Source organism: Pempheris klunzingeri, chromosome 4 (genome assembly GCF_042242105.1).
Source record: "Pempheris klunzingeri isolate RE-2024b chromosome 4, fPemKlu1.hap1, whole genome shotgun sequence".
Classification (NCBI taxonomy): Eukaryota; Metazoa; Chordata; class Actinopteri; order Acropomatiformes; family Pempheridae; genus Pempheris; species Pempheris klunzingeri.
This window is the reverse complement of record NC_092015.1, coordinates 19,874,269-19,885,645: the sequence shown is the minus strand read 5'-3', so window position 1 is coordinate 19,885,645 and position 11,377 is coordinate 19,874,269. Positions and strand designations below refer to the sequence as shown.

General features: G+C 43.4%; 1 protein-coding gene across 1 annotated transcript; it reads right to left on the bottom strand.

Moving 5' to 3' along the window:
- Nucleotides 1–816: 816 nt before the first annotated feature.
- On the bottom strand, nt 817–10,445 carry barx2 (BARX homeobox 2). The gene is made up of 4 exons (XM_070829616.1): nt 10,229–10,445; nt 4,572–4,875; nt 1,620–1,704; nt 817–1,173 (listed from the first exon to the last, which is right to left on the bottom strand). Exons 1-4 carry the CDS (start codon nt 10,413–10,415, stop codon nt 886–888), a joined length of 864 nt encoding a protein of 287 aa, XP_070685717.1. The 5' UTR covers nt 10,416–10,445; the 3' UTR covers nt 817–885.
- Nucleotides 10,446–11,377: the final 932 nt, after the last annotated feature.

Below are 11,377 nucleotides of genomic sequence, written 5' to 3'. Positions count from 1 at the left end.
ATCCAATTTAAAACAGCAGTTAAAAATACTGTTTTACATATATATCCGAAAGACCATATATTTTATACTTTATACACATTTCTACAGTATGATACAGTGTATGGCTTGGCAGAAATATTGATTTTCAGACTGAAAAACTAAAAATGCAAGCGTTACTGACCAAATGATTGAACACATTTGCACCTTGAAGCTGTGTGGAAGAACTCAAATCTCATAGAAGTGTTTTTTTTCTAAACTTTACAACTCTGTCTCCAAAAAACGGCACTTGTGATCAAAAAGCACTGTAAAAAATATACTTGCATTTGATAGTTATTTTATCAACACTTAAAAAGCTTTCCTCTGAGACTGACAAGGCACCGTAGCCATTCGATGTAATAGTTTTGGCAGTGAAGGGATTTATAACACAGAGACACGTAGAGACGCTACAATAAGGCAGATCTTGATATTTCAGCACATGCACTATGTGAGGCAGCTTTGAGGATCGGTGGTGTGTGTGTGTGTGTGTGTGTGTGTGTGTGTGTGTGTGTGGTGTGTGTGTGTGTGATCTTTCATGTGTGTAATGCACGTTAAGGTGAGGCATGACACATGTTTTGCTTAGACTGACCTCCTTGGATTTGACAGATTTACACTCCTTATACTGGGGATCTGCTCAGACGCAGTTTTTAAAGGCCACATTTTCACCAGTACAGTTGGCGTCTATGCATTTCAGCTCTTTGATAAGATAAAAATAAAAAGCTACATTAGGTAAAGATTGAATGTCACCGATATGTTTCCAGCCAAATTCCTTAAACAGATGGCTCTACACACCACACAGACTTTTTACAGTGATCCTGAGGCACTATTTGTTTTCAGGTTGGCATTAGTCTTTGGTTGTGTTGTTGTCGCTTAGCTGGCTGCGTTAGTCTCTGACTGCATGAGGAGCGGCAGCTCCGGCTCAGATCCCTCCATCGCCGCTGCTGGATTGTGAGTTACTGAACTGAGATCTTGAGGTTCGAGCTGAGACGCCTCTCCTCCGTGAGCCAGCGCTGCTTTCTCGGCCAACTTCCTCATCCTGTCTTCTTCCTCCATCTTCATCCTCTGCTCCTCAGCCTCTATTTCCTCTGTGGTGGGAATGGAGTTCTTCTTGGGTCTTCCCTTGGGCTTAGTCGGGGCCTCATGACCTCCTTTAAGCACCTAGAATAGCGCACAGACAATCTTAGTGGACTCCTCCGGTAATAAATGGCAGCAGCAGTCGGAGGCAGCGCTCGCTATTACAGTAATTAAGAGAAGACGTATTGCCGCTGGCTGCCCCCCCTGTGCACTCATTCATTTTTAACGATTTCAGATCTTTTTTGTTCTCAGAGTTGTTGACCCCTCTACAAAAGTGTTTGCTCTCACTGCCGTCATCATCGGTCAAACCTCACACCACACCCTCTCCTACTATCACACCGTTTACTTCCCTTACTATGACGGGGCAAAGCAGGAAATACTTGAAAAGCCAGCTAGCAGTTACATCAAAGTCAGACTTTTAGATGAGAAAATATAGAACAATAAACATAGAAAAAACTGTTTTTGCACCTTCGTCTTCCCAACAATCATTGTTCCCAGCTGCAAGGTTTTGCTGTGGTACTGCCTCTTACCATTTTCTTCCACTTCATACGCCTGTTTTGGTACCACGTCTTCACCTGGAGCTGCGTGAGGCCGAGCGACTGGGCCAGGTCTAACCTGCAAGATCACAAACGAGACAAGTTGCACATCAGACGGACATCTCATGTGAATCAGGGTCCTCCAATCTGAACACGTTATACACCACATTATTCATATGCTTTTAAAATCAGTTTCAGCACTCTCTGAAGAAAATATATAGAACTGATAAGAATCTTGACACTAATTGTGCTTTTTACCTTTCCACCAAGTGTCTAATGCAACTTCATGCCCAGAGGTTGCCAGCATTGCACACTTAAGTACAGTAAGGCCACTTTTACACTCATAACTCTGTCTTTGAATCTCACATCAAAGTAGCTTGAGTTTGACACTGTACACCTGCAGCTCAGGAAACACCGCCTGAGACATCTGTACCGAGACCAGTAATCCAATCACAGCACTTGTAGCCGGACGATTGGGCCGTAGTAGAAAATTCTGAATGCATCCACCACATGTGTTGATCCATGACTAATAGGGCTATTGGTTGGGGTGTAATGCGATACCTCAGGAAGGGACAGATAAAGTGAACAAGGCGTCCATTTGTGAAGGAAAAGGAGAGGTTATCTGGCTTCTTTAAATGAGATTTCCTCCTCCCTGCTCTTCTCAAAGTCTTAAGGAGTCAGATGAAGGGGCTCTCACCACCACCACCCCACCTCCCCCCAGTGAAAGGAACTGGCTTTCATTTGATGGTGAAAGTGGAAGCCGAGACAGAGAGAAGGCGTGGACAGAATCGAAAAAGCAGAGCAACAACAAACCCCTGATTTTCATGTGTATATAACCTTATACCTCACTTGTGTGGGGTTTTTGTGTGTGTGTGTGTGTGTGTGTCTGAGCTTCTAAAACCACCAGACATACAGGCAATCAAGCTGTCTATCAAACTTCACTATCATTTGTGCCCCAGTCGATCGTAGTTCAACAACTGGAGGCAAGGAAAAGTAATTGCAGTAAAGGAAAGCACCCCACTTATTTATGGTCATTAGTTCTGAATGGAGAGAAACCACACACTTACAGAGACAGCAACAATATTTGAGTTACTCCCTCCAGGCTACTGTAAGACCGCCATTTTGTTCCATTCTCATACCTTTTGCGTGGGTGTAGCTGAAAATCTTATAATAATAATGATGAGGGTGATGATGATGATGATGACAGGGAGGTTTATTAAAGCACTAATTATTACCATTGGCAGCTCCATAAAATCATTATTTCACCATGATATAAATAATTAAAAGTCTTTTTCGTGCATATTTTTGGTTTTGGTTCCTCCCGCCTCCGCACACAGTCTCAATTCAAGACCGCAGCAGTTCCGAGCCAAGAAAAGGGAGAGAGAGGTGAAGTTATCTTTGGATCATAACAAACCAAAGTGGGGAACACGCCACACCTTTGATGTTTGGCTTTAAAGGGGGATTTTCTCTGTTGATGTTTTTCTGCCAGCTGTGTATTTAATTAATTTTCAACACAGTGTCAGAATCAGATATTTTGACAGGACACAGTATTTTGGCACGGCCATCCGTGAGGGTGGTTGGTTTTGATCTGGGCTTCTGCTTTAAGATGAGGCGTGGCGCCTGTCCAACAGCTCCAGGCGAGCCAAGATGTGATATATTTAATAATAATGCATCGTGGCAGTTTTCCCCACCGATGGGAATGTGAATGGAATGACATATAAATGTGGTTTATTCCGAATATGCTAATGTCTTTTCAGATTAGATGCGGTAAGCAGATACCTTGTAACGAGGACACAACGTCTGCGCAGCTACTTTGCATATCTAAAAACATGAACGACCTGCAAAATGAAGCCACTTATTTGTGCTTTAAATCACCGCTGATATTCTCAGCGTAGACATATGGAAATACACAGATGAGTTACGAGGGTGGGGTGTACAAACATCCAGTCTCTACTTGATGCAAAGGTTCACAAGCAGTTTGAAATTCCTTCCGCGTTATAAAGGAAAGCATTTTACAGCATATACGGTTCAACACTATTCGAGGGTTGTAATGGAAAAGCAGCCTGCAGGCCAAATATAAAAGTGAGGCGTACAATAAAACTGGAAAATATAGTCCAACCTCGTGTCAGGTCCCAAAAATGACCCATAGAATGGAACCTAAGACAGATATTAACATGAAGATTACTTCATCTTATTGTAGAAAGCAAAAGTGTTCTTTATATACACCTGCACTTGTGTGAAATGATTGGCAGTAAATCAGTGTTATACATTTCTATTTGCTTGTGTTGGCCGCCGTCCCCGTTTTCTTGAATAAGGCAGTGTTTCTTTGTTGGGGCTCTTTGCTGCTGGAGAGCTCAGGGTTAAAACATTACTCTTGTCTCAACTAGAATGCTGAGGTAATGCCCTGGCTTAGACAAATTCACATTACATGAGACATTCCCCACAGGATAAATCAAAAATTATGATGTTAGGTTAACCACTGCTTGATAATTGCAGTGTGTGGCTTCGTGAATGTGCGTGCATCGGGTGTGTGTGTGTGTGTGTGCGTGTACTGTATGCCAGATATGCCGGTTATCAGAATGTCACAGTTGAGTGACACTTATGACTCAGAAAGCTTTTTTACACCTGGTTGAAAAGTAATAACTGTCATCGTTGGTTTGTGTTCTTGAATGTAACTTGGTCACAAAATCATTTTCGGTAGCTGAGAGTGTTTCTTTTTTATTCTTCTTTATTTTCGTTTGCTTTTAGGTGGTGTTCTGTTTCAGCTGTCAACATGTGTGTGTGTGTGTGTGTGTGTGTGTGTGTGTGTGTGTGTGTGTGTGTGTGTGTGTGTGTGTGTTAATGATTTGTGTTTTTTTTTTTTTTTGTATGTGGAACTTACTATAACTGCAATTTTTATCTACCTGATCCCATCCAATCAGTTGTGAGGCTTTAAACTGTACTGACCTATCAGGCGTGGACAGGTACTTCTGCTTCTGGAACTTCTTCTCCAGGCCCATCAGCTGCAGCTCGGTGAAGATGGTGCGGCTGCGGCGAGGCTTCTTCAGGCGGGGCGTGCTGCGCTCCGTCTCCGACTCGCTGCTGATGCTGAGGGGCGTCTGGCTGGGCGAGGGCTCGGAGCCCCGCGGGTGCTGCGGGGAGAGCAAGGGCAGGTGCGAGGGGAGCCCGCCCGGAGATGGCACCTGGGGGAGGTGGTGGGGCTGCCGCGTGATCACTGAGAGGAGAGGGTAGGCACGTAGTGACGACGAGCCTGGAAGAGCAGAGACGGTGCGTCAGATGACAGAAACAGAGCAGTGCAATAAAGTCCAGTGGAACAAAAAGGAGATTAGATATCCTTTTGAATCACTGTGAGTTTTTAGTGAGCTCTTATATGCCTCTCAGTCACACTGTTGTACCATTATCGACCGCCTGTAATTGCTTAGACAGGTTCAGTTTTAATTGCCCTGTGTTTGCTGTGAAAAGTGTTTTGCTTTTGACCTTCTCCATGTAGAGGGCTGTGATCCCAATGACGCAGACTGTGTTTTACACCGCTCCTCTCAACCCTTCAAATGAATGATTATTTTTTAGAGGTTGTTAAATACTAACTGGCTTCCCAACACAAAACCACATGCACACACTGCAGCCTGACAGCATGATGTACATGCACACACACACACACACACACACACACAGAGACGCATTCAGACACAGAATGAGCTGTAATAAAATCCAAAAAAAACTAAATCAAACACTGCTCAGCTAATAAACTTTTCTCCCTCCCTTGCAATCTCTGTAATGCTTGCGCCTGTACGCAGTCGTATACTCGCGCACACATTTTTGCTCTTTATCAGCGAGGACAGAAGCAGCAAGACGCCAGAATCAATAAAAAGTAACACTTGTCTGGAGCCGACGTTGGCGGGAGGAGAGCGGGGGTGGGGGGGTGGGGGGGAGGTGTTGGCCGAGAAGATGCGGTGGGTCAACCAAAGTGAATATGAGATCTGCCAGAAAAATCCTTACCTCCTCAAATATAAAAGCCAATCCTTTAACCAAAATTTACAAGCCAGCTGAGAGCAGCAAAGAGTGTAATGCATTGGCTGATAAGGAGCAGCAAAAAGGACACAGAGGGGATTATGGGAGTGGAGTTGGAAGATAAAGAGGGAGATAAAAGTCTGCAATGGAGCAGAGAAAATAGGAGGCTGTTGCACAGCATGTGTGTGGTAGATCTGTCGCATGGACACACATGTGAACACCAAAGCCCACAGGAGACAAAAAGTCAGCGTCAAAGGCGGTGACTTTGATTGATTTATTTTTTTTTAATATAACTGTTACATGATTGTTCTCTGTGACTTGGAGCAGTTTTGTTGTTTTCCTTGAAGCCGGTGAGAAAAATATGGATTTGAGCGCAAATGTGGAAAAAAGTAGAAGGACATTTGAAAACGTGGGAGCCTACGGTTCTAATCCTACAGGATAATAAGACGTGAATTCAGATGCTTACATATATACACTGTGCACAAATGCACAAAAAGCCCCACTATTAGATGCAGGTGAAGCATGAGGAGCATACATACATACATACATGCACTGCATACAAGTACACACACACACAGGTGGGAAGAGTTGCACATACACCCCCCCCACACACACACACACACCAGACACTGCCTTGGGCTCATCATGACATCATGGTAAGGCGCTGAGATCATTACTAATCCTCCAACGTGAGATTGCTGCTATTGCAACAAGTCTAGACAAGAAGACCTCTTTTCTCTGGCTGCATGCTCTCGCTCTCCATATATACCTTTCCGTTTCAGTTGCCCTCAGTTTTGCTTTGCTTGTGAATCAGAGCTCTACCAATGTTAGATTTTCAATGAACATTCGAACATTTGAATCATCAATGAATTATCTGATTTAAAGTTTGAACTCTCTTCAGGAGGAATTTCTCACCAAATGTAACAAATTGTGATATATGGAACGACACAAGAGCGACAAAGTAACTCCTGTCGTTCTGAACGGGGACAAAAAAAAAAACAACATCAGGGTTTGTCTTCACGATTGTCAGGAAATCTCTTGTCAACAGAGAGCTTGAGGTTGTCTCCGGGCAGTCCCTCGGCGGGAGTGCATGAGCAAAAGACAGGAGGAGAGAGAGAGAGAGAGAGAGAGCGAAGAGGGAAATGTCAGCCCTCGTGGTGACTTTTCACTGATAGCGAAGCCGTCTCTCTGACATGCTGTTGACAAGCACCAGTGTCCTGTCAATAGTCTACAAATAAACTGTTTGAGTAGCTGCAAGAGCGCAGCCGAGCCCCATGCAAAAGCACACTGATACTCTTGATAATCACGGTCGGAATGTGGGGACCGGCACAAGTGGTTATGGTAACCATTACAGAAGACATGCCTGCTAAGAATAGATCAAGAAGAGCTGTTTGTTAAGCATTCCTTTTAATACCAACAATTCAGTTATTATGACCCAATTCTTATGAAATGCATTAATATTTGAAATAATTTCCATGAAGTGAAGGAGACCAGAGTCTTAAATGCAGCCAGTTCTAGAAGGTACACAGTACTGCCCACACCACAACACCTACACTTCTTCTCTGACTCTTTTTTTTGTCAATGGGATGCTGAAATGGATGATTCATTGCTTATCTATGACAACTGTACGTGTACTTTAGCCCTTTTTTTTTTTTTTTGAAGTATAAACAGTCTGGTGACAGCTAGAGAGCTGCTCAATTAAACCGGCTTTTTTTTTTTTTCTTCGCCTTGTCCTCTGAGAGCAAAGCAAACATTGTCAGCGTGGGAGGGGAAACAGGCCACACAGCTTCTTTATCCGCTCTAACTTTTTTTTTTCCCGCTTTGATTAGAATCATTCACCTTCAACGCATGACAGATTGGAGCAATTCAGCTCTCAATGACTGGGAGAAGGAGGGTGTCAAGAGTGTTTTCCCAGGCCCACCGACATAGTCCTCCAACTGAAGCCGTACGCCGAGCAAAAAGCATTACATTATACGAAGGCGTTAATTATTTAATCTGAAATCTGATCCGCACAGGTCGTCCTGCGGCAGCTGGAATCAGCCTGTGGCATAAACTACTTTTAGAACTGATTTATAACTGAACCTTTGTCAAGATAGAAAAATCTGATGGCAGTGGTTGTGTGGAAATGGCGGGGAGGTGACAGGTTGTCAAACATTATCCTTAACTGAAGATGGAAGACGTGTGCATGTTTTGTCTTTGTGTGTGTGCATACTTGCCCTGTGTGTGTGTGTGTGTGTGTGTGTGTGTTGACATGGGTGTAATCAGCCTTCTCAAGCCAGCTTTATGCTTAATGGGAGACTTTATTGTCTGCAGCGGATTAGGGTTTAAGATGGGATGAAAACCCTTTTTGCTCACTTGGATTTCTTCTCTAAGCCCTCAGCCAGTACCAAACCAGTACGCAGCGGCCCTCGGGCTGCACACACTCCGGCTTTTTTTTTTTTTTTTTTGGCTGTTTTTATTTTTCATCATGCTGTCAAGTGAGATTACACCACAGTTGATCTTAATCTCTCTCACCTCTTCCAGAAAACACCACTAAAAGCCCTGCCCTGGGTCCTGCTGAGAGATGGGACTCCAAATGAAATATTGTAACCTGCCATTACGTCGTTCACTGTTCACCACCAGGTCAGGGCTCATTGTCTGTGATCCTGCTGAACCTGACAGGGAATTAACCACTTTGACGTGTTCAAAATTATCCCCTTTATTTTATGCCGGATAAATACAACGGATTTAGATTCGCAGTAAAGTGTCATGGGACAAACCAGGAGGGAAACGATGCTGGTATACCGGTGAAAAACACTAAAAAACACAATTAATTAGTTATCGACTCCTGCAGGCAACATAATTGGCATCACTGTCTTTCAGCGGCCTCCGCTGGTGGCAGGGGGTTATGGCACCCCTCTTTGCAGAATGAACAAGTCAACTTCCACAGTTAGGGGGCCATGCAGGGGCCAGCCGCCTCTCTGTGGACCTGTAAGCCTGCCAGCTTCTATATCAAGCACTAAAAGCCATTGATGTTGGGGAATATACTGTGTCTCACACCCCCGCTGCTACAAATAAGTGGTGGGCACAGTGTTCTGATATGCAGGGCGGGTTACTCTATCCATCCTAACAGAGGGGTGCCAGTCATAGTGCCCTCTAGCATACACCAATCCATATCAGAGGGATGAGGGAATCGCTTCCCCTATTTTTATCCACCCGCCGCTGTCATCATCAAATTGCAGTGGCTATTATTTCAGACTTTGGAGCAATTATCCTAATGGTTACTAGAGTGTGCGGTAGCCTTCGAATTGTTTGGATTCATGTGGAATTACAATTAAGAATCAGTCAAGATGCTTTGTTTTGACAGGATAACATGTGCTGCGCCAGCTGAGCTTTGTCGTACTATTTTGGTCATTTTCAGCAAGTACGACACAAACCTATCATACATACCTATCTATCTATCTATCTATCTATCTATCTATCTATCTATCTGAAAGTGAAGGTGCTAAATGAAGTCCTAAAAATTGGGAAGAAAGTGATTCTTATTCAAAGCTTTATTGCACTGTGTGTAGATTGAGTCATTCGTTTGGCAATTTTTTGTTCTCTATTTCCTTTAGAATCAATCATCATGCAGCATAATTAATTAGTTTTACAGGGTGGTGTGACTGCACACACTGTAAATGACATTTCTGTGCCCTTAACTTTGTCCCAAGTCACATTCATTTCTGTGTCTTAGTAACACACTCTCTTTAGGGAAGGACTTTAGGGAAGGACTTTAGGGAAGGCCTAAGGGGGATAAGCAGAACACTAGATATTAATCATAATAAATGAGACTCAGCAGAACGAGGTTCCAGCTTTGTAACCACTGGCTTCTGGAGAGGAGATTTTTTTTTTTTTTTTAATATGCATGTCATCTGTCTCTTCAGTTGACTTCAGTGTGAATCTGTCCAACGGCTGATCATTCATCATGCTGTGCCCAACTAAAGCCCCGAAGCATCACTTGACAATTTACTCACTCCACCGCATGTCTTTGATTTTCATTCCCTGAACACTTAGCAGCAGTGATACATGGCGTAAAGCACAGGGTGAGCAAGGTGAAGTCACTGCTGCATCTTTAGGGGGGGAGGAGGGGGGGATGCATCACTTAATTGTGCTTACATTTTGAAATAATCCCTTGAAAAAAAAAACAGCTGATCCAAATTCACAAATATAAGTGAGACGGATGATGATGATAAAAAAAAAAATGATGCAGGAATCAGTGTCTCCACGTGAAGAGCTGGATGTGCGCGGAATTATGATGAAAGAAAATGATGATTAAAACTTTGTGGCACTTCGCAGATATCGTAATTACACCAGCGTGAGATGAACACACACATCAGCGCAGACATAAACTACAATATTCATGCATGCACCATTTAACTCCACCGCCTTTTATCAAACGCAAATTTCAAAAGAAATTAACAATCATGAAATTGATCTCACGCGTAAAAGTGTCCGAACAACCCAGAAACCTGCAAATGCTGACGGCTCTAAAACGCCTTCTTGCTTTTCTAATTTTTTTTTCCTCTTTTTAAACTGGGTTGAACAAAAACCAAAACAACAGGGTGACATCTTACCCGTGCATGAATGGAGCGGCTTGGGTCGCACAATGAGCGAAGGGCACACCGAGTAGAGAGAAAGTTTCTCGAAGTAATCACAAGTCTCCTTGGAGAGGATCTCGTCAATCATGAAAGTCTTGTAGCGCCGCCTGGCAGCCTTCAGCTGGCCGGGGGAGGAGAGCCTCAGCTCGGCTTGACAGTGCATGGTGCCGTGCGCTTTTCTTCTTCTTCTTCTTCTTCTGAACCCCGTTTGGTCGTTAACAGAGGTCGATCGAAGCTTCTTGCGGGTTTAGCCGAGTGGAGAATTGCGAAGTGCTGGAGCTCATGCGTTTAAAGAACTCATTGTTTTCTCTTTTTTTAAAAAAAAGCTTTAGCTTTCCCCGAAGGTGTCGTGGTGAAGATCTACTTGAGCTGCGCAGTGCGCCACGGTGGTAATGAGCTGACTGCGATCTGCGCTCACACCCACTGCTATATAAACCATCTGCGAGCACATCTCCACTGCCCTCTCTCTCTCTCCCTCTCTCTCTCTCTCTCTCTCTCTCTCTCTCTCACACACACACACCTATACACTGTACATACACATGGCCACCTCCCAAACACACCACCAAAAACTTTCTTCTCTCTCTCTCTCTCTCTCCATGATTTTCTTTTACATATTAGTTGTGCAGCCTGTTCGTTCCAGTGTAAAACTAAGTGTTTTTCCTGAGCAGCAGGATCATATTTTCAAGAATGAAAATTAATATAATCGATACAAATGGTCCGTGTTAAATTAGGAATAACTCTAAAAGTTTCAGATCAAACCAAAAGGGCCTCTGTGGCACTCGGTGTTTCTTTGTTTCAAAGCGTTTTATTTGAATTATTCGTCTTGGTTCGTTTATCAGGCTGAAGCAGCTGCTGTCTGTTCATTCTTATTTATTCTTATTAACTGAGCGTTGGACTTATTTTACTCTTAACTTTGCTGTGGACAAACACAACGCAAAAATCTAATACATTCGATATTTTAAACTTGGACTCAGTAAACCTCTAAGTGCCATATTACCAAGGCGCATTAAAGCAGTGAGGGTTGAGTAATTCTTCCTTCTTTTTTTTTCTTTTTCAGTGCCTGAATACTTAATAAATAAATGGTTTGTGTCCTGAATCATTTTTCACTGGAGGGTTTAAACCAGC

What these genes read in the sequence shown, in the direction of transcription:
- barx2 (XM_070829616.1), bottom strand. Translation starts at nt 10,415, where the DNA reads ATGCACTGTCAAGCCGAGCTGAGGCTCTCCTCCCCCGGCCAGCTGAAG. An exon ending in GCCGCTCCATTCATGCACGG is followed by an intron (nt 4,876 to 10,228) that starts GTAAGATGTCAC and finishes CTGCTCTTCCAG; the next exon opens with GCTCGTCGTCACTACGTGCC. An exon ending in GTATGAAGTGGAAGAAAATG is followed by an intron (nt 1,174 to 1,619) that starts GTAAGAGGCAGT and finishes GCGCTATTCTAG; the next exon opens with GTGCTTAAAGGAGGTCATGA.